Source organism: Phascolarctos cinereus, unplaced genomic scaffold (genome assembly GCF_003287225.1).
Source record: "Phascolarctos cinereus isolate Bilbo 61053 unplaced genomic scaffold, phaCin_HiC Scaffold_3;HRSCAF=262, whole genome shotgun sequence".
NCBI classification, from domain to species: domain Eukaryota; kingdom Metazoa; phylum Chordata; class Mammalia; order Diprotodontia; family Phascolarctidae; genus Phascolarctos; species Phascolarctos cinereus.
Window position 1 is genome coordinate 171,171,886 of NW_027555736.1, and position 22,990 is coordinate 171,194,875.

Genomic DNA, 22,990 nt, shown 5'->3' on the forward strand with positions numbered 1-22,990 from the left:
GCTGGGAGATCCCAAAGCATACATTTAGGTGGCAGGATCACTACCTAGAAGGCTGTTCGGAGGGTTCTGGAGACCAGCCTCTGTTCAACCCCTCAACTTTTCTGGGTGGCATAAAATTTGCACCAGTGTAGAATACTGTGTCCTATTTCCCTCCACCTGAAGAGGACCAGTGAAGGGTCTTTGGGGAATGGGAGGGAGGCACACTGACCTTCCAGTTCCTCCTGAGGTACAGCTGGAGGAGTGCGGAATGTTGTGGAGAGAAAACCCCCTTCTCCCCACCACAACCTCTGCACATGGTGGCAGTGTCTTTCTTCACCATCCCGCTCCAAGATAAGACTCCCCGCGTTTGCCGCCAGGGGGCAGTCGCCCTGCATGCTGACTACTGAGGGTGACCGTCCCGAAACGTAGGCTGCTTTTCTCGCCGCCCCTGGAAATCCCGTCTTTCCCGGGCCCATTCCGACCCCTTCGGCCCTCTCCGTAGGGATGCAGCCTCTGAAGACTACTGTGTCTCTCAGGGGCCGTCCTCCCTCCAAGATTGCCCTCGACCTGGGCACCCCGAGCTGCCCCCTGAGTAGGGCTGGGGGTCACCCTCAACCCATAATCAGGCTGCATGGAGGAGCCGGACAGGGCTCAGCGTGGCCGGGTTCGAGGCCGGAGCAGGGGTGCAGGGGGACGGCATCTGTATGCGCCTGAGAAGCGCCTTTCCACACACGTGGGGGGGCGGAGTGAGGGAGTCTCCACTGCCCCGGCCCCGCCAGGTGAGGGTCTGCCGGGAAGGAAAAGAAAGCCAGCTCCCCCTCCTTTCTGCACCCCACTTTTCCCTCTTCCTCCTCCTCCTCTTCCCCCTCTTCATCCCTCTCCCCCTCCTCCTCCTCCCCCTCTTCTGCTTCCTCCCTCCTCTTCCTCCCTGTCCTCCTCTTCCTCTCCCTCTCTGCCTCCTCCTCTCCCTCCTCCTGCTTCTCTTCCTCCCTCTTCCTCTCCCTCTTCTTCTCCCGCTCCTCTTCGTCCTCCTCCCCCCTCCTCCCTCTGCAGGCGGAGCCTCCTCCTCCCCCGCCCCCCTTTCGCGCTCCCCCCGCCCCGCGGCTCCGTCTCGCTCTTGTTCTCGCCGGGGCCGCTCAGACCTGCAGCAAAGCCTCTGCTCCCGCTCCCTCCCGATCGGGCTCCGGCGTCCTCCCCAGTCTGGGTCTCTGCGCTTCAGTCGCGGGTGGCCGTGGGGTGGGAGGGAGGTGTGGGGCTGTGTGTGGGTGTGGGTGTCTCTCTCCTGCCTGTCGCTCGCTCTCCTGCTGGGAGAGAGGCAGAGACCCTCGCTCCAGCCCAGGTAAGCGGACCTTCCACCCGCCCCGGAGCAGCTGGGGTCGGCAAGGCAAAGGGAGGGGGCTCTGCGGTCCCTCTAAGGGGTTTGCTCTGAGACAGACACCGGGGACCCATCCGCTATATTCCCTTTTCCAGCTCTCTTCCTTCTGTCTCACCTTGCTCCTCTCTTCCTCTTTCCCTTCCTCTTTCATTCCCTCTTTTCACCCTCTTCCCAAACCCTGTTTTCGCATCCCATCTCTCTCCTACCCAGTATCTTTCTCCTTTCGGTTTCTGTCCCTTCCTTCTATAACTATCATTCTTGTCCCCCTTCCTTCTCTTTCCTCCTTGCCCTTCCCTCTTCTTTCCTCTCTCCTTCCTCCCCTTCTTCCTATCTGTCCCATTGTACCCTTTCACCACCTCTTCTTTTCCTCCTCTCATTCCCTTTCCTCTTTCCTCTCTTTCCCTCTCTCCTCTTTCTCTCCCTCTTCCCCCCTCCATCATTCATCTCTATCTTCCCCCTTTCCCTTGCCCCTTGTTCCCTTTCCTCTTTCCTCTCTCCTTTTTCTCTTTTCCCCTTCTGTCTTCCGTCTCTTTTTCCCTTTCCCTTTTCTCTTTGCTCTCTTTCTCTCTTCCCCCTTTTCATCTTTTATCTCTACCTGTCTCCCTTTCCCTCTTTCCCATTCCCTGGCTTCCCACTGGATAGACAGGCTGTCAGGTGTCTGGATCTTGGTAAGGAGGAGGGACTGAAGCAGGGTGCTACATGGGGTGTCCTCCAGGGGAGGGGGGGGTAATAGAGTGGAATGGGACTTGGGCTCCTCGTTCTTCCTCTTCTGTTGTTCCCTGCTTGAACCCTTCCTGTCTGTCCCCATTTCCCCAGACTCTGAAGTTCCCTCTTGTCCTGGTCTGACCCCGGCTCTTGAGGATCTCCCCAGTTACCACTACCTGCAGTTTCTTCTCTGCTTCCATACTGACTCTTCACTGGGGTCCAGCTCTCTGGATCTTGTGCTCTTTCTGTATCTCTATGTATCTCTGCCTTTCAGTCACTCTCTGCCTCCCTTCGTTGATCTCTTTCTACCACTATCATTCAAGTGTTCTTGCTTTCTTCTATCACCCTCACTCATCTTTATGTCTCTCTCAGTGGCTCCTCTCTTCCCCATTCTCCTCTTTTCCTATCCCTGGCCCCCAGCTGTGCCCCACTCCCCACCAGTCCCTTTGCTTAGCTCCAAGGGGTGTCACTGCGGTGCGGACTGACTGAGCCCAGCAGTGCCTTTCACATGGGGTCTGGGGCCTCAGAAGTCCATGTCAGGGGTCACCTCTTTTCTTAGGCCTCACTCATTTTCTTTACCTCCCTAGAGATTTGGTTTTACTTCCCTCCCCCTTCACCTCTCATTCCCTCCCTCAGATCATCTTAGGCCACACACCCCCTAGAATCAAACCCCTATTAAGTCTGGTGGGTTTGATCAAGCCCTTTTCCTCAGCCCCTCCTCCTTAGGCTCCCAAGGCAGAGCTCCTAAAGATGCAAGTCATAGAGTCTTAGGTCACCCTGTGTTGGAGAGAGTGGCAAATTGAGAGGAAGAGAGCCCAGACTGAAGATTTCTCAGACCCTCCACACATTCTGGCCCCTTCTCCCATTTTTCTCTCCTTTCTCTCCAGCTCTCCCTTCTGCACCGTGACTGATCAGAGATTCGACAAGTTGGAGGCCAGAGGTGAATATAGGGATAGTGCAGGTGGGAAGAAGGATGGGGGTGGCTAGGAATATTAAATCGTGAAGGTATTGGGATTCTTCTCTGTTTCCTTCCCTATCCCTTCCAGCTTGAGCCTCTCCTGTCCTATCTGTCCCCTTCTGCCCAAACCCTTAAATTATTTTCTTAGCACTAAATCAACTAGCAATGAAGGTATTGGGGAGTGGTTACTGATGGGTCTGGTTATCAGTGTGTCCAGGTTGGGGGATCTGAGGCGATCTTACTCTTCTCCCCTGCTGACCAATTCCTTTTCTGCAGGTTTGGACTGATGGGATAGCCCCACATACCTGCCCTACCGGCCCCATCTACCACATGGACAGCACCACTGTGGGGAGAGGGCCGGTGGGTCAGTGAGTGGAGCCTGGGCTGAGCCAACACCAGAACCAGGTTCAAAGCATGTGGGTCTTTGTGTGGCTGTTGCTGGCCTGGCTGGGGAGCTGGGGTTGTGCAGGGAGGCTGGTTGCCCCAGCCCAAGCATGGGCTGGTATCAGGGAGGGCCAGGGGCCTACACTGCTTCGGGCAAGAAGGAGCTGGGTCTGGAACCAGTTCTTCGTCATCGAGGAGTATGCTGGCCCCGAACCTGTCCTCATTGGCAGAGTAAGAATTAACCCCTCCCCTCAAAACAGTCTCATATTTCCCAACCACTTGACCCTTCCTCCTAGCTTAAGCTATCTCACTTCCTTCCTTCACCTTGGTCAAGTCCCTTGTCCCCAAGCATGAGCCTTCTTATCCCTTATGTCCATTCCCCTTGCTGTGCTTTCCCCAGCAGCTTTCTCATATCTGACCCCTACCTCCATTTTCCCTACAGCTTCACTCAGATGTCGACCGTGGTGAGGGCCGAACCAAGTACCTGTTAACAGGGGAGGGAGCAGGCACTGTATTTGTGATTGATGAGGCTACTGGCAATATCCATGTCACCAAGAGCCTAGACAGGGAGGAGAAGGCCCAGTATGTGCTATTGGCCCAGGCTGTGGACAGAGCCTCCAATCGGCCCTTAGAGCCACCATCTGAGTTCATCATTAAAGTGCAAGACATCAATGACAACCCACCAGTCTTCCCCCTTGGGCCGTACCATGCCACTGTGCCAGAGATGTCCAATGTCGGTGAGGGACCCTTGCTTTGATCTACCCCAAATTTCCTTTGGCATAAACTAGACTCCTCTCCCATGTGTTTCCCGTAGCAAGCTGCTCATTCCCAGTTTCTATACCAGATGCATCCCATTCCTCCAGGCCTTCTCCCTAATCCCATTCCAAATATCTTTTCCCCTATTTCAGGATACTCCCTTCCACACCCCATCTGCTCAGGGCCAGCTCCTACCTCCAGGGTGCTACCCCCCCCATCCCAGACCATCGTTCAACACTTGCCCCACAGCCCACTGGCCCAAACCACTTTCTAATCCTCTCATCTAACTTACTACAGCCTTTCCCATCCCATCACTGCCCTCATTCCTGCCCCCTCCTTGCCTACCTTATGAGCTGGGGGTGACAGGAGACTCCCTGGCAGGGACATCAGTGATTCAGGTGACAGCTCAAGACGCTGATGACCCTAGCTATGGGAACAGTGCCAAGCTGGTGTACACAGTGCTGGATGGCCTGCCTTTCTTCTCTGTGGACCCCCAGACTGGTGAGGTTTGGAAGCAACAGAGGGGAAGGGTCTAAAGGATACCCAATGAAGAGGGTGAGGGTGGGTATCATGCCTTTGACTTAGTGTCATCCCATCTCCTTCCAGGAGTGGTCCGGACAGCAATTCCCAACATGGACCGGGAAACGCAGGAAGTGTTCCTGGTAGTGATTCAGGCCAAGGATATGGGTGGCCACATGGGGGGGCTGTCGGGCAGCACCACAGTCACTGTCACTCTCAGCGATGTCAATGACAACCCCCCCAAATTCCCTCAAAGTAAGGGCACCAACTCTATCCCTCTTTGTCCCCTTCTCTGAATTTCGGCCTCTTAGCCCCTGTGCCTATATTTCCTTCATTCTCTGAATCACATTCCCTTCAGGCCTCTTCTCCTGAGAGGTAGGGAGGAGGGCCCTGGGGAAACCTTCTGCTCACCCCTCTAGTCCTCTAGAAACCAAGATAAAGGGAGGGAAGGAGGCCCTCGAGGGAGCTTTCTAGGGAAATGGGAGGAAGAGGAATGAGGAGTCCTCCCATGGACCTCCTTTCCCCTTCTTCCAGGAGATGGGAGTAGCTGGGAAAGGAGAAGGGGCCATTCTGAGTCTGTTCCCCCTTCTCTTCAAAGGCCTATACCAGTTTTCAGTGGTGGAGACTGCAGGGCCAGGGGCCCTAGTGGGCAGGCTTCGAGCCCAAGACCCTGATCTGGGAGACAACGCCCTCATGGCTTACAGCATCCTGGATGGGGAAGGGGCTGAGACTTTCAGTATCAGCACTGATGCCCAAGGCCGAGATGGGCTTCTCACCATACGCAAGGTGTGCCCCAGCATCTGACATCCTCTCCCCCCTGCCCCAAGCCAACACCCACTTTCTGTGCTCCACTTTCTGAGACATTACCCCAGATACACATTCACCTACTTAACCACCTTGGGGAGGGGGAAGGGGGTGGCATCCCACCCAGCATCCCTGCCTTGTAACCATCTATTCACTTCTAATTGAATTATTCTTCCTCCTGCTTTGATGCATCCCCAGATGCTCTCCAGATCAGAGGGCTCCCATTCTTTCCAGGGAAGGGAGAATGAATCACCAAATGATGTCTAGCCCCTAGACCCTGGTCTTTACTCTGGGGTCAGACAGTATCCCAGGCCCAGGACAGAGGAGTCTGTCCAGTCTGGGAGGGATGCGATGGGCTCCAGGGTCCCACCCCAGCCTCTACAGATTTGTTTCCTCCCACTCTTAGCCCTTGGATTTTGAGAGCCGCAGATCTTATGCCTTCCGTGTGGAGGCCACAAATACACTCATCGACCCAGCCTACCTGCGTCGTGGGCCTTTCAAGGACGTGGCCTCTGTCCGTGTGGTAGTCCAGGATGCTCCAGAACCACCCGTCTTTACCCACTCTACTTACCACTTGGCTGTGCCTGAGAACAGTGCTCCGGGGACCCTGGTGGGCCGTGTCTCTGCTATGGACCTCGATTCACCCGCCAGCCCCATCAGGTGAGGCTCAAGGGGCCATAGCCCTGTCATATTCAGTGGCAAAGGACAGTTCAAAAGCCATCTCCTCATTTGCTTCTGTCAGTCATTTAATATCAAAGTTTAAAGGCTTTCCAGTCCTATTCCTGCTCCTCCTACCCAATGTCTCCCAGCCCCTGTTTCTCCCTGTGTCCCCTTGGCCTTCCTTGACATGCCAGTTCCTGGCCTATCCCTCTCCAGTAGCCTCCCAGACCTTCATCTCCTCCAGTTTCCCTTCAGCCCCCTCCCCCCTCCAGGCATCCATTTTCCCAAATACTATTCAGATAGGAGAAACCACTAGTTGGACTCCATCAGGACCCCCCTTCCTCTTCATTTCCAGTCCTAAGTACTAAGGCCTTCATGACCCCAAGCACAGCCTGGGCTTAGGGGAGTCTAGAGAGTGGCCTCCTTATCCCTCTGGACGGATGCCCCCTGACCCCACCCTCAGCAAAACTGTAGTAACAGTAAAGCGTGTCTATTACTCTCCCACATCCTCTTCCTACATCCCTCTTGGGGGATTCCTCCCAGCCCACACCACAACACCCTGCTCCGACCTGCCTTCCCAGGTAAAGCTCATTCTCTGAACCTCCCTTTCTACCATTTCCCATGGACACTAAACTCTTAGAATCTGGTAAGCTAATTTACTCTAAGGATCTGATCAACTGATTCCTTCTAAGGTGTTAATGACTGATAATAACTTTCTATGTTCTCCCTTGTAGAGGTGAATCTGGGTAGGTTTCTTAACCAAAAGGGTTAATTTCAGGCAAAATGACAATCCAGTGAGGAGATAATTTAAGGGAAAGGGGCCTTCCTGGGGCCCCAAAATCATGCCAGGTAGATTCTACTGGTGAAACTGGCCCTGACCCCAAAGAGCTCAATTTCTTTCCAAACGCAGCTTTGAGAATTAACCTAGGAGAATGACATTGGGGTACTCCAAACCCTAGTACCCATAGTGCAGTAGAAACAGCACTGCTTACTTGCTGTGTTACTTGGGGCAAGTTACTTAACTTCTCTGTATTTCAGTTTCCCCATTTAAGAAGAAAGCTTAATCTAGCACAGTAGAAACAGAGCTGGATTTGGAATTGGGAAACTGGATTCAAATCCTGGCTGTCTCATTTAACTGCCAGTATGACCTTGGATGAGTCAGTTTAATCTTTTTTTTTAGGGGGTGGGGTGGGATTAGGCAATGGGGGTTAAGTGACTTGCCCAGTGTTACACAGCTAGTAAGTGTTATGTGTCTGAGGCTGGATTTGAACTCAGGTCCTCCTGAATCCAGGGCCAGTGCTGTGTGCCACCTAGCTGCCCCTGAGTCATTTTAATCTTACTGAGCCTCAGTTTCCTCATCTGTAAAATACAGAGGTTGCCCTAGAGGGCTTCTCAGTTTCCTTCTGGCTCTAAATCTTTGATCCTAATATTCAGCCTACCCAGCTCAGAGTTGTTGTAAGGAAAGGGCTTTCTAATGCATAATGCACAATAGAAATGTCAGTTATTGTTATTAGATCAGCTCTCAAGCCTCCCCCCAGATATTTCATGCTCCATCCCCAGCCACTAATCCTGACACCTCTTTCTTCAGATACTCCATCCTCCCCCACTCAGATCCCGAGCGCTGCTTCTCCATTGAGCCCGAGGACGGCACCATCCGGACATCTGTGCCTCTGGATCGGGAAGCTCGAACCTGGCACAATCTCACCGTGTTGGCCACTGAACTTGGTAAGGGAGAGGAAGGAGCTAGGGAGAGCCAGAGTCCCCAGGGTAGCTGACAGAGGAGAGGTGGGTGTTAGAGAAAGATACAGGAAGTGTCAAGGGATGAAGGGAGAACAGATTTCTTATTCTGGAGGAATTTGAGGGGTTGCTAGTGAAGCACTGATGGTAGCAGTGGCAATAGTGCTGCTGTGCAACAGAGACATGTGTCCACCCTTAGCCTTAGCTGTACAATCAGGAACATGGCCTGAATCTTCTGATTCTCCCTTCAATCTCTTATCCCATCTCCAACAAATTCTCCACCCTGATATACCTTTTCCAACTCTGATTCTAGCCCTGACACCCCACTGATGCCGCCCCCTACTGCACTACCACTCCCTAATGTCATTGATCCCCAAGAGACTCCCAGCCCGGACACTGCCTTCCCCTGAAAACACACTAAAAACCCAAACCCTTTCTAGTTACTGCTTCAGGGAAGAAGAAGAATGACATCTCTATAGCAGTTTGTGGTTTGCAAACATCAAAGAGACAGGTGCTATTATTAGGCCTTACTTTACAAATGGGGACACTGAGGCTGAAATAAGTGCCTTGCCCAGGGGCATCCAGGCTAGTAAGTGTTTGAGACAGGATTTGAATCCAGCTCTTCCCAACTCTGAATTGAGCAACTGTATCTACCACACTGTACTACTCAGTATCATAATCATTGACATTTATATAGCATTAAAAAGTTTGCAAATATGACAGGAGATAATGAGAGTGACCCAGGGAGAGGCAGATAGAAGGGGAAGGGGAATCGGGTAGTGGGATTCCATGTCTGCTGGAATTCCAGGATAAATTCTGAGGGGCTGGGGCATGATATTTCTGACTCTTCTCCCATCTGTCTGATTCTGGGCATTTTTACTGCTTCTTCTCAGGGCCCCCATGGGAGCTATATTCCTACCTCTGCCCAGCTCAGGCAGCCTCAGTACTGCCTTCTCCCTTCCTCCCTCCTACCCTCCCCCCTCCCTATTACATAACTGCTCTGCTTTCCCCTGGCTCCCTAGGACCTAGCCCTGATCATCTGTCCCAAGGGATGGAGGGGAGGGAGAAAGTTATGTCTGGTGTATTCCCTGCTTTCTGTGTATTTGTATTGTCTGTGTACATGCATGACTATAAGTGTATAGATACGTATGTAAATCTATATTGGGGTATTTGTGCATCAATATATGCATGAATGGATGTATTTGTGTTTATGTGTAAGTCTATAATGTGCACTCATGTACATGAGGCTCTCTTTGCCTTTTCCCCATCGAACCTGCTGAGACTTCCTGCATACATATTAGATCAAAGAAGTTGTCTCATTCCTATTTCTGGGATGGTTCCTATCCTTTTTCTGGGACACAGTCAGACCCTCCCACTCATCTTTGCCAAGGCTGACCCCAGAAACAACCAGACATAAGTGCCTGAGTCAGGGGAGACCTCTTTAGACTTTTTGTCCAGGGCTTTTGTCTACTTGCTACCCAGCTTTCTCTGGGCTACCTTTCCTTCTTCTCTTAGGCCTAATGGCTCCAAACCTGGGAAACAGGAGCTTTTCTCATGCTCCCTAATGTTGCTCAGGGCCTCACTGGAGCATATTTCTCCAGGGCCACATATGGGGTTCCCAGTACCAGAGATATGAGGAAGGCTAGGAGAGAGGCCAGAGGAGGGATGGAGAGGGTTAGTTGGCAAGGTTATTGGAAATGGGATGACTCAGCCTGGGGGAAGGCGGTAGTATTCAGGTAAGAGGAGGACAGTTCATTGTTTTGCAGTATGTAGAGGCTGACTCTGTAGGGCATCTGACCAGCTGTTTGGGTGGCATGAGTATTGGTAGACAGGGAATAAGTGGGAAGAGAGAGGAGGTAATGTTGGAAGTAGGCCATGACGAACAGGAAGGTGACAGGGCGAGACTAACTCATGCTCTGACTTGCCCTGAGTCGTGGCTGGCCTCCCCTTGCCTGTACATTCCGAGTCCTGTAGATTATGCAGCTGCTCCCTCACCAAGGTCAGGATGGTGGAACTGAATCATGTACAGTGCCCAGCAGTGTGCTATGGCCGTGGGGAAATTCAGCTCACAGCTGGAACTCAGATTCTTCTGATAGTGTGTGCTGCTGGGTGCTGTGCATGTGTCTGTTGGGCTGAATGTGATGCCTGCACATGTATTGCTTATCTAGTCATGTGTGTGTCATGTGTATCTTATGTGCCCTGTCTGTGGAGTACACACATGCACCAACATGGCATCTGTGCACTGACATATTGCATGCCTGCTGAGTGGTGCTGCACCGCATTGTATTGTATTGGCTTTTGTGTGTTTCATGCTTTGTATGTGTTATGCACATGTGTGTATCGTGTGTGCACTGTGTGTTGAATTATACCATGTGCTCTGTGTGTGTGTGTTCTGGCTTCAGATAGTTCTGCACAGGCCTCCCGGGTACAAGTAACAATCCAAACACTGGATGAGAATGACAACGCCCCGCAGCTGGCTGAGCCCTATGACACCTTTGTGTGTGACACAGCTGCCCCTGGCCAGGTGAGTAGGGCTTCATGACAGAGCAAGGAGGAGGCAGGGACCTTAAGGCACTCTCATTCCTCTGAGTCCTGCCCTCCTTTCCCAGCTGATTCAGGTTGTCCGGGCTCTGGATCGAGATGAAGTTGGCAATAGTAGCTATGTCTCCCTGAGTAGCCCCCTGGGCCCTGATGCCAATTTCACTGTCCGGGATAATCGAGGTAGGTGATGCCTTCACATGCCTTCCAACACATGAATGCACTCATACAATTGTTGGCATGTCTCCCTGCCACACATCTTCCCCTGGCATACATCCGTATGTCCCCCTACTGTACCACTCCTCTCCTGCTTAAGTTACCACCCCCTTCCCCACATTCCCCAAATGCAAATGATGGACCCTCCATAACACATACAACTTCCCCCAATACACCTATCCCTCCCACCATGATTCTCATACAGGTTCAGACCTTCCCCCGGCCCTAGCTCCCAATTTCACCTTATTTATTTCCCTTCCTCCCCCAGGCAAGGATGCTGCCACAAACCAAAAATAACAGAAGGGGATAGATTTGTGTTTAGTTTTGCCAGCTGCTTTAAAATATACATATATATATGTATTTATATATTTATATATATATAATATATATATATATATGTATGTATGTATGTATGTATGTATGTGTGTATATATATACAGCTCTCCTTCCTAAGCCTTGCCCCTTACCTTGAGGCCCCTAGCCCGCCCTGCACCAGGATGGATTGGCACAACCTGAAACATCTCTGAGCTGGGTTCTGGTTTAGCAAGCCTAGTCTCACCTTCAGTCTTGGTCCCTTTGCCCTCCTGCTACCTTCTTTCTCTCTCCCTCTCCCTCCTCAGATGGTTCTGCCAGTCTGCTGTGGCCCCACCGCCTGGTCTTGCCTCGCCGGGAGCCCTACCTGGTGCCCATTGAGTTGCGTGATTGGGGTCAGCCGGCACTGAGCAGCACAGCTACGGTGACAGTCAGCATCTGCCGCTGTAAGCCTGATGGCTCAGTGGCCTCCTGCCGACCTGAGGCCCAGCTCTCCCCAGCAGGACTCAGCACCGGGGCTTTGCTTGCTATTCTGGCCTGTGTAGGCACCCTCCTGGGTAAGAGGCTACGTGGGTTATAGTGAGACATTAGGAGAAGCAAGGGAGGGACAGAATATACATCATATAGCCAATGGGCTGGGGAAAGGGCATGGCATTGACCCACTTAGAAAGGTATGGGGACCAAGATCTCATTCCTGGAGCAATCAGGTGGGCCTCTAGTGGGGTGAGCTGACCTCTCCATCCTCACCAGCCCTGGTGGTGCTGTTCGTGGCCCTCCGGCGACAGAAGCAAGAGGCACTCATGGTGTTGGAAGAGGAAGATGTTCGAGAGAACATTATCACCTATGATGATGAGGGCGGTGGTGAGGAGGACACAGAGGCCTTCGACATCACAGCCCTGCAGAACCCGGATGGCGCTGCCCCGCCTGCCTCAGCTCCACCGGCTCGTCGAGATGTGTTGCCCAGGGCCCAGCCCCCTCGACAGCCACGGCCCCCTGGTCCTGCAGATGTAGTGCAGCTGCTGGCCCTGAGGCTTCGGGAGGCAGATGAAGACCCTGGTGTCCCACCGTATGACTCTGTACAAGTGTATGGCTACGAAGGCCGAGGCTCATCTTGTGGCTCGCTTAGTTCTCTGGGCTCGGGCAGTGAGGCAGGTGGCCCCTCTGGGCCCCCTGAGCCCCTGGATGACTGGGGGCCGCTTTTCCATACCTTGGCTGAGCTGTATGGGGCAAAGGAGCCCCCTGCCCCTTGAGGACTGGTCCTAATCCTGCCTGTTTGTGTAGAGCCCCCATCTAAGCCGTGCCCACTTACATGCCCTCTAAAAGGGAGCTCCACGGGGTCCAATGGGCAGCAAACACCAGCCCCTGGGCCCACTGGTCCTTCCACTCCGAGTCTCTGGTCCTTTTCCTATTGCTGTCTCTTCTCTCTAATTCTTGCCCCGTGAGTCCCTATCTGTCTCTTTTTGTGTCTCTTCTGGCTGCCTACATCTCTGTCTAAATATGCCTCCCTCTCTCTCTCACTCTGTACGTCTCTTTTGGCACTCCTCTGTCTCTCTCTCTGACGCGCTGTATCTCTCTTCTCAAGTGTGCCTCTGTCTTCTTTTCTCTTCTTGTGTCTCTTTGTCATACTTAACATATGTGTTCCTCCTTCTGAATCTCTTCCTCCCTATCTGCCTGTCTGTCTCTCTCGCACAGCCTATGTCTACCTATCTCTGTTTCCCCTGCCCACATCCCCCATGGTTTTCTCTGGGTCTCTGTGACCAAGTTTTAACAGCTTTTTGGTTTTTCCGTCACCCATCTCAAGAACAAGAAAACTTCCAGCCACTGACGCCACCCGCCTATGGGGAATACTTCACCCCAGGTCAGTGCTTGACCCAGAGCTTGGTGCTGGGGAGCGGACACTGCCCCTTCATCAATGAAGCTGGGTAGAGGGACAGGGGTGGGCCTCCAGAGACCTCTTACTTCCTTGGGGGCAGAGCTAAGTGAGAGGGAACATTTCATAGTGGGGATAAGATAGGTGAGAGTATAGACCTTTACATCTCCTCTCATTTCCCTACAGATTCTGCCCGCATGGTTTCCATCCATCACTCATGGCCTCACCCTGGCCCAACTGACCTCCAGCGGGGAGAGGGAGCTAGGCCCTTGCCCAAGGGGCCAAAACCCTGAGTCTGCCCCCCAGGCCACATCTCTGGGGAGCTCTGGCCCTGGGGGTGGTCTGGCTATTGGCCTACTTTGGGCATTTCACATCGTGTGCTTCCATGTCCCAAGGGGAAGGGAATGTGGGGATAGGGGGTGGGGGGAGCAGCTGGGAAGGGAGAAAGTGGGAGGGAGGGAGGGGCCTCCATCTCTAATTTCATAATAAACAAACACTTTATTTTGTAAGGTCTGAGTGGTGGCTATCCTTTTAAACCAAGGTTTCATTATAAGATTTCAAGGCATGAAGGAACAAGTGTGAAGTCCCTGGCCCTAGCCTCACTCTACCTATTTCTTCTTCTGATATGACACTTAGCTTAGCTCTTTTTTTTCTCCTCCCTGTCTGCTCTTGTCCCTGACCCCTCTCCTGTGCTCCTCTTTCCTTTCCTCCACTCCCTTGTGCCCCACTGACAAACCCTTCCCTCATTACCAGACTGGGGGTGACTCCCCTAGGGGCTCTCTCTGTGTAGGGGAGAAAAGGGAAACTGAGTTTGGTTACCAGTACTATTCCATCGACCTCAGATTGCATCTGGGGAGATTCATATTTTGAAGAGGGGTGGAGGGGAAGAGGAAGTGGAGAGCAGTCAAGGCAAGGAGGAGGTAAAATGAGAGGAAACTAAAAGAGAAACCACTAGGAAAGAGGAGAAATTCAGCAATGCACTGCTGGTAGAATAAAAAATAACTCACATTTATTTATCACTGTTCAGGTTTATAAAATTTTCCTCATAACAACCCTGTAAATTTAGGTAGGGCAAACATTATTATCTCCATTTTACAGATGAGAAAACTGAGTTCAAAGAGGTTAAATGATCTTGTCCAAGGTTACTCATCCAGTAAGTGGCAGAATCAGAATTGGGGGTAATTGGAAATAAGAAGATATGCAATATATGATACAAAATATATAATAGTGCATATTCCTGGTCTGGCAAAAGGAAGGGATGATCAATCAGTCCCTTCCCCAATTAAGAAAAGGGTGGTCAAGGGTAATTTGGCTGAGAAATACAAAATGTGGGGATCCATTAAGCTTCCCTGTGAACGTTGCTCTCTTCTTCCAGCAGGGGGCATGTATAGAGGATAGGTAAGGAGGGTTGGGTCCTGTACTTTAGCTTCCTCCACCCTGATCCATCACAGACCGTCCTTGACATCTGATTCTAGTCACTGGAACCACTGTAGAACCAGGACAGGGAGAATGGGAACAGCAGTACAGATACCTGCCCTTCCCCAACTTCATTCCCTCCTCTCCAATGTTCCCATAATCCTTCACTTTACTAATAATAAGGCCAGGAAGGATTCTGGAAATAATATGTGGACAAGACCTTCATCACCCTTAGAACCGGTCATTGGAGTGATAAATAACTTATCAATCGGAAAGAAAGGGGAAGAAAAAAGGGAAAGAGGGAGCTAAAAAGAGAGGAATGAAGGGATGGGGTAGAGAGAAAAGGATAAGGGAAGATAGCAGAAAATAGAGGAGTAGGAGGAGAAGCAATGGTGCACTGCCTTATTCTGAAGGCAGAGGACCTGGGATCAAATTGATGAGGTCTGGGGGTGCTGGGAGCCTGAGAATCAAGGCACAGTTGCCTGGAATGAATTCACACACTCAAGCCTTTTCTTAGTCAAGTGGCAAAAAGTTTATTGTAACACTTTAGCAAAAGCGGGCAAGGGTCCTTATGGAACCTTCAAGAGAATTACGATGGTGCTGGGGCTTATATGGAAAAGGGTCATGGGAAAAGAATGCCAGGGATGCTAATTAGGTAATCTAGGGATCCAGGTGTCTTTGAGAGCTATAGATGGGAAAGTGTAGGGAGTATACCAGACATTGAAGGAGTTGTTAAAGACATAGACCTTGGGGATCTGATGACAAGAGAGTCCTTGGGCCAGCTAGGCACAAAACTCCTTGGGCCAGGCACCCCTCTGAATGTTCTCATAAGAGACTGTGTTCTGCAACAAGAGAGATTTTTCTCACAGTACAGGGGCTTATTGAGAAATTGGGAGGCTTCCAGAGACATGATCTTAGGGCTGCAGCCTGAGCACCCCATCAAAATTCTCTATCTGCTCCTTGCTGCCTGTGTGACCTTTGGGCAAGGCATCTAACTCCTCTGGGCTTCAGAATGAGAGAGCTGGACCAGATGAGGTCCCTTCCGGCCCCAAATCTATAGTCCTAAGAAGAGAGGTAAGAAGCAATAGAAGAGAGATTAAAGGAGGAAAGAAAGGGGCTCATTCCCATGCCCTCTCCCACTCAATCTGGGTTTGCTTATAGAACCTTACATGTGAAATGGATTTTAGAGGTAATCTAGTCTCACCCTATTGCTTGTCCTTGGCACTCAAAGAGGATCAAAATGACTCTCCCCATACATGATGAATGATTGCACTCTTTCTCCTTCCATCCCATCCCCCCCCCAGGATCTAGGGAAGATAGTTCTGAGGCATTGGCCCCCTATCAGCTAAGAGACCCCCTTGGCTACTTACTCCATGGAATTCCTCCTTCCCTGTCCTTTTTCCTTTACCCCAGTTCTCCAGGAGAGTCTAAAGAACTGAGGAGTCAAGGAAAGCCAAAGAAGGGGACCTTTGACCCCACCTCCTCCCCCTTCTAGAGCAAGAGGAAGAGATAGCATGGAAAATCTCTTAAAGACAATCTTCATGGCTGTCTCTGTGGGGGCTATGCGTGTGTCATGTGTCTCTCCATCTGTGTTGCCATTTTTGTGTCTAAATCTTTATATGTATATAAGCTAACACTGGTAAAGACACCCTCTTCCCCATGTAAACCTTTGTAAAACTTAAAGGGCTATATGAACGTGAGCTATTATTAGTTTGCAAACAGGCCCCCGCAAATATGTGAACACAGGTACAGACCCTACTATGCATTAAACATTTAAACCCTAGGACCAAGTGGCCCTTTTTTGCTTCTCTCAATAAAAACAACATGGGTTGCTAATTACTCAGGGCACCTGGTACTAATTGCTGATCTGCTTCACCTGTGTATCATCACTGATTACAGATAATACCTCCCTTCCATACATATACAGAGCCATACATATATATAACTTGAACATGAGACGTTGGGAAGTTCTCCTTCCCTACCTCACCCCCTTCTCCCCCTGAAATCAGTCCTTTCCTTTCTTTATGGTTCCCAGAGCATCCCCTGAGTGGTGCAGGTGTGCTATGGGAGAATGGAACTATATTCAAAATGAAAGATTGAAAGCAACTGGCCATCCATTTTCCTCTCCAGTTTACCCCTCCACTTCTAGTCCACAGCCCAGACTCACTCTGAAGGGTTCTAGCCATCCCCACAACCTCCTCTGCCACTTCTCCTCACTGCTTTGCTTCCCATGTCTTTCTGTCTCTCTTCCCCCCTTTCCCCCATCATTTCTTTCACCTAACCCCACAAACATATGACATTAACTGGGAGTACATTGGAAAACTATGGTTCTGGGAACAAAGGGTTATAAAACCCTTTAGACTCTTGATTCCCAAAGGCAGGTGGTTGTCCTCCGGAAAAGCAGTTGAGGGGAGAAAAAGAGGGTAGAGAAGATAGTATGTAGGTAACAAGCGTTTATAACACCCTTACATACTAATAGTGGAAGACAATAGACAGAAGAGAGTTCAAAAAGGGGGTAGGAGGTGGGTAAAGGTACTCACCTTTGAGGCCTGGTGTTCTCAGAAAATGAGCAGCACAGTAAAAGGGGTGTAAAGATTGGTCTACCTGGGCCCCTCCCCTCTCCCAAAGGGAAGTCCCATGAAAAACTCACCCATAAGAAAAGAAGGCCAGCATGGCAGTTAGATGTTCCAGGAGGAAGAAGGAGAAGAGTTGAAGAATCTTTGCCAGAAACAAGAATTGATGGGAAGCTAGTTATAAACTTAGCCAGAGCAAGGTCCCAGAATCAGAGGAGGAAGGATTTCAGAGGTCATCTAGACCATCTGTCTGTTCTCATCTCTGCAACATCCCTGACAAGAGCTGAGATACAGTGGGGCACATGAAAAGAGCTCTATATTTGAATAATGGCTCTACCAGATGCTGTCTCCATGTTTTGGGGCAAGTTGTTTCATCTCTCTGGGCCTCAGTTTCCTTATCTGTAAAAAGAGGAAGTTAGATGAGATAATGTCTAAGATGTTCCTTTTAGCTCTGAACATTCTGATTGAAGACATCCAGTGTTGGGGAATCTACTCTTGGACTTCCACGTTGTTAGAGAAGTTTTCTCTTACGCTAAGCCTAAATCTGCCTCTCTGCAACCTAACGTTGTCTTCTAGTTTTGCCTCTGTTTATCTTCTGTGACATCTTCTCTAGTCTCACAGACTTCTTGGTCCATGCTTCTGGATGAACTCTTAACTTGACAATAGTAAGCATTCCTTGCAAAAGTAGGGAAACTACAGGTATTGAACACTGTAGCTCAGGTCAAATTTTTTTCAACATATCAGTTATTTGCACTGAGCTGTTTTGTTTTTCCTCTTATTATTTGTTATAAGGGACAGATCTCTGAAGGGAATATAATGATAAATGTAGGTGATGTAAAAACAAAAATTATCGATAAAAATATATTTTTAAAAACATGTAGTTACCAGAACAGAAGGAAGTGCTTCAAGTGTGGTATGACCAAGAAGGTATTTCTGAATTATTTTCCTCTCTTATTGTAGCTTAAGATTGAATCAGCTTTTTTGATGGCTAACACATCTCGAACTTTCTGTCCACTAAATTCTGACCCCCAGATCTTGTTCACAGGAATCATTGTCTTAGCCATAATTCCTCCCTACTTGAACTATACTTGTACAATTGATTTTTTGAACCCCTCTGCAGCCCAGCCCAGGAATTTGTTTCCCTCCCTGTTAGGAGATTCCTTATTCTCTGACAACTATAGAAATGTGGAGCTGGAAGCATTGTCTCAGAAATTAATTAACCCCTGCATAGAGGTCAGACTCTAGCATCCCCAGTGTCCCAGTATAAGAAACAGGCTGGGAAGAGCTGAGGGCAGTATTGGATGGGGATGGAGGGAACAACGGGAGGGTGCCAAAAGTAGTTCCACCCACAGAATTAAAGGGAAACAAAGAAAGGGAGAAAGCAGAGGAGAGAAACAGCTAACGGCAGGAAGGAACAGAAGTCTCAATGGAGAAAACAAAAAGGTAGAAAGGCATGGGGAAAGCACGTGTAGGAGAGCAAAGAAGGGAAAAGGGTGAGAGGAAAGTGAATCCAGGGAACCCAGTTTACATTCTTAGGGGGAAAATTCAGAGCAGGGGAGAAGGCTTGAGGGATCTATCAGGATCAATCAGAGGACAACAAGAGAAGTCAACTGGTCTGGAAGGCAGCGGTGGATGGAGGCTTCCAGTAAATGGAGAGGGAGATCTGGGGTAGATGGAGTCACATGATTTGGTCCCTGGACGGCTTCATTCACCTGGCCACCTTGTCAGCATGCTTTCAATATATGGCTTCCACTTCTCCCAGAATCTCTCAGTCTCTTCTGCCTCCAAGAGTCTCCTCCTCTGGCTCTGGAATCTCTTCGTGGACCACAGTGGCATGTCCTTTGTCTTGTTGGTTCACTGAGTTCCAAGTAGAAATGGGGGAAAGGAAGAGAAGGCTCAGGGGGATGTAGGGGTGGTCTCTTCCCCTTGTTCCCCAGTCTCCTGCAGTCTGATGTACAGCATACAGGCATCTTCTCGAGAAACTCGCTCCCAGCCACTCTCCTTCACGTGGTATAGGTCCACAGAGCCACCTGAATAGGCATCCCTGTGGGTAGCATGGGCCACAGCTTGGCGAGCCAGAGTATAAGCCTCTTCGACAGTCATGTCATAGTGGTAGCCACGGTCCAGCACACCATAGGCATAGGGTGAGCCAGAGCCCACGGAGAAGACATCACCGGCCAGAAGGGTCCCATCACTGTAGACATAAAAGAGGGCAGGGCCAGCCCGGTCCCAACCACACAGGGCTGTGGCCACACACAACCCCAAGCCCCGGTAACGGTACAGCATAGTAGAGAGGAGTTTGGCAGCCCCTGCCACAGTGGGCAGCTGGCCCTCCCTGAGAGCCCGAAGGCGCAGTTCCCGTTTCAGTATTCGGTACCAGGTGACACAGTCAGCTGAGGTGCCTGAAGTTGTGCCCAAAAGGTGCCGGTGGACAGGGATGACCTTCTGGGAAGCAGGGCATGCCACATAGGAGCCACAGGAAGATCGGGTGTCAGCTGCAGCAATGACCCCATGGCGGAATCGGAAGGCTAACGTAGTAGTGCCATGTGCCAGTTCTGGACCCTGTGTCTGCAGAAAGACAGGAGGGTCATAGCCCCTGGGGATGGTCCAGTCCCCAGCCCCAGGCAGGTGAGGGCTCAGGGCTTCAGGGGCCTGCCAATTGCACACATTCTCCAGAGCCATCTTAGGAAGCAAGTGGAGACTAGAAGGAATTGAGCAGGGTTATATGGACTGTGGTGAGGTAAGGCAGGACCAGGGGAAGATAAGGTACGCTACTGAGAAGCTGGACTGCAGCCAGAGTTAGAGAGTATTGACAACTGACGCTCCTCTTCTTCTACCCCTCCCCCTAAAAGGTTCTACTGAAAGAGGATCAGGCATAGCAGGAGGAGTCCCATGGCTGGGAGTATGCTGTCATTAGTAGGAAAGCTTCATCCACTACCACCCAGGTTGTGCCTGAGAGCGACCCATGGAATCACCTCTTCGTCATACTTCATGTATCCCCTGGAAAGCATGGAGGAGTAGGGGATTTCTTGGAGTAGGATAAGGAAGCAGAGCTGGGATAATAGCAGAGAAAGGTAGGAGTGACCTACCTGCCTTCTTGCTTTCTTTTCTTCCCTTCTTACTTGGTATCGATAAAATGAGGATCATGATACCTGGAATAGCTATCTCATAGCCCTATTCAAGGGGAATAATGCATGTGAAACACTTTGCAAACCTTAAAGCATCGTATAAATGTCAGTTTTGTTATTATTCTCTTCTCCCCATCTTCCTGTCCTTCCTTCCTTCCTGCAGACTTAGCCGAGTTCACAGAAAAGGGGAGGAAGAATAGAGTAAAAGGAAAAAAAAAATTCAAATCCCTTCCACACAAGGCAGCCTTCACTAGAGGTAAGTCTGACAAGAAATTGTAATTTGCAACTGCCCCTCGCTGCCCTAGCATTAATGTGCCACAGCCCATCCTTCCCACTTAAAAAAACACAAACAAAACAAAAAACCCCATAACACTGACCATCAGTAGGAAGTATGCTTCGAGTTGTTCTTCCAACAGTGGGGAAAGATTTGCACTAATCCAGCCACACTCTCTCATTTGTGACAAATAGCATTCATTTCCAAGACAGCTAATCAGGCCTAGGCTTGTCGTCTATGGCCATAGAATGGGGTAAAGCTAAGAGGTCTGTGCAGGGATCCCTCTTAGTATCATGTGCTAACCCAGGTCATGCCGAGCAGTAGTCCTTTTGGAATCCTGAGGGGTTTCACAGACCCTTGGGAAGGGGGAGAAGTCATTTGGTCACAGAGAGGTACACTGCCTCCTCTTACAGTTCTGCTGGCGCAAAACGATATCACAAGGTTTCTCTCAAGATCTTTTAGCCCATCCCCCTACTCTGGGAGGCCTAAAGAACCCAGAATTGTGCCTCAAAGTACAGGACAAGCTTCTCTTTCTGTGGCTGGTTCTGTTCATTCTCTCATTACAGAGCCTCTTGATTAGATGTCTTCCTTTCCATTCCCACTGCCTCTTTCCCTTTTCCTTATCACCTCTCACCTGGACAATTACAGGTCTGGTGAGTTCACCGGTCTCCCAGCCCCCAGTCTCTTTAACTGGTCCTGAACCCTACAGCCAGATTAATCTTCCAAAACCTTTGATATTTTCATATTATTCTTCTGCTTAAAAACTTTCAGTGGGTCCTCATTGCCTACAACATAAAACCCAGATATCTTAGCCCACTATATTTAAGGCCTGCTATAATCTGGCCACAACTTGCTTCTTTGTAATTCCCATTTCTCCCTTACAAAGCCTTTCTGCTGTAGACAGATGGGCCTATTCATTGTCTTTCCTCAACATGTGTATATTCCTGCCTTTGTTTATCTATTCGTAGCACCATCAACCACCATTTCTTCCTCACCATATCTGGAATACCCTCCTTTCTCCTCCCTGATTATCTGAATCTTCACTCAAAGCCCAACATAGATCCCACCTCCTTTCTGAGCCTTCTCTGACTATCCTGTTACAACCTCTTCCCACCTCGACTCTCCTGTAGCCGTTGTCTGTAACATTCATTTCACACTCCCTATATATTGCTTGGAATATTCGAGCTTTTGACAGGTCCTATATCTTGTCTCCACAATCAAACTGTAAGCTTCCTGAGGGGAGGAACAAAATCTTATACTTCTTCATATCCCTACAACAACCTCTTCTCATTTATTCAATCGGTATGTGTTGAGCATCCACTATGTGTAAGACATGGGGGATGTAAAGTTTCACAAGACAGGTCCCTGCCCTAAAAGAACTTATAGTCTAGTAGAGGAGATAACACATGGACAAATATATATCTGTAATATGAGACAGCATATTATTAGTGCCATAAAATGGTATAATTTCAACAAAAAATTAAGTGACTACCATGCACAGAGTACTATTTGGCAGTAGGAGAGCCCACAGATGAAAGCAGACAGGATCCCTGACCTTGTGGACCTCCTAATCTAGTACAGGAACACGAAACACATGCAAATAGCTATTATACAAAATAATTCATGAGAGGTGAAGACCAATTGCTATTGTTCACTGAATAAGTGTTTGCCTTTGCCTACACCATGGAATGCCATCATTCCAAACTCTACCTATCCCTACCTTTCCCTTCCCTTCCCTTCCTTATCATTCAAAGCTCAGCTCAAATGCTACCCTGTACATGAAGACTTCCCTGGCCCCCTAGCTGAAAATCTGTGCGGTGATCATTGCTGATAAGGTATGGGATAGGGGGGAAGGTACAACAGAACAGAAAGGGAAGTAGAATCGGGAGAATTCATAGTAGAGGTGGCATTTGAGCTAGAACTTAAAAGGATGAGTAAGATTTTTATGGGGGGGGGATGGAGGGGATTGGGATGACATTTCAGAAATAAAGAACATACAAACAGCATTGTGGGAGCTCCTTCCTTTCTCGCTTCTCGGCCATCTTGGCGGCAGGTCTCTGGCTGAGGGTCCTCCCCCACCGTGGGCAGGAAGGTGGTGGCTGAAAAGGAGACGAAAAAGTTATGAAGTCCATCAACTCCAGGCTCCAGCTGGTCATGAAAAGTGGCAAATATATGCTAGGCTCAGACCCTGGAAATGATCAGACAAGGCAAAGCCAAATTGGTCATCTTAGCCAACAACTACCCAGCCTTGAAGAAATCAGAGATTGAATATTACGCTATGTTAGGCAAAACTGGCGTCCATCACTACAGTGGCAATAACATTGAATTGGGTACAGCGTGTGGGAAGTACTACAGAGTATGTACACTGGCTATCATTGATCCAGGTGATTCTGATATCATTAGAAGCATGCCTGAACAAACCAGTGAAAAATAAACTGTACAAAAGTATTTCTTAATAAACTGGCCAAAACTTGTTTAAAAAAAAGAAAGAACATACAAAGAGCTATGGGAGCATAGATGGAACCAGGATTATGTTAAATGGAACACAATGGAACCAGGAGTATGTTATGAAAGCCCATGAAAGCCAGGTTACGGATTTTATTCTACCGACAATGGAAAGCCACTAGATGGTTTTTTTTTTGATAGAGTCAAAGTCACACTTAAGAGACAGCTGATGAGCACTGGGACTGGAATCAGGTAGATCTGAGTTCAAATCTGACCTCAGATTCTTACTAGCTGTGTGACCCTGGACAAGTCACTTAATCTCTGCCTGCCTCAATTTTCTC

The 22,990-nt window shown here is 49.6% G+C and overlaps 2 protein-coding genes and 1 pseudogene across 2 annotated transcripts; 2 read left to right on the plus strand and 1 right to left on the minus strand.

Annotated features, from left to right (window-relative positions):
* The first annotated feature begins 23 nt into the window (after positions 1–23).
* On the plus strand, positions 24–13,219 carry CDH24 (cadherin 24). Its single transcript, XM_020963277.2, has 14 exons — positions 24–1,318; positions 2,947–2,999; positions 3,294–3,632; positions 3,844–4,138; positions 4,539–4,658; positions 4,764–4,931; positions 5,275–5,462; positions 5,887–6,140; positions 7,729–7,865; positions 10,280–10,401; positions 10,487–10,598; positions 11,252–11,500; positions 11,694–12,801; positions 13,000–13,219. The coding sequence occupies exons 3-13, from the start codon at positions 3,432–3,434 to the stop codon at positions 12,191–12,193; spliced, it is 2,346 nt and encodes a 781-aa protein (XP_020818936.1). The 5' UTR covers positions 24–1,318; positions 2,947–2,999; positions 3,294–3,431; the 3' UTR covers positions 12,194–12,801; positions 13,000–13,219.
* A 5,479-nt stretch (positions 13,220–18,698) lies between these two features.
* PSMB11 (proteasome subunit beta 11) lies at positions 18,699–19,521 on the minus strand. Its single transcript, XM_020963132.1, has one exon. The coding sequence runs from the start codon at positions 19,482–19,484 to the stop codon at positions 18,699–18,701; it is 786 nt and encodes a 261-aa protein (XP_020818791.1). The 5' UTR covers positions 19,485–19,521.
* A 920-nt stretch (positions 19,522–20,441) lies between these two features.
* On the plus strand, positions 20,442–22,638 carry LOC110206841 (large ribosomal subunit protein eL30 pseudogene; annotated as a pseudogene).
* The last annotated feature ends 352 nt before the right edge of the window (positions 22,639–22,990 follow it).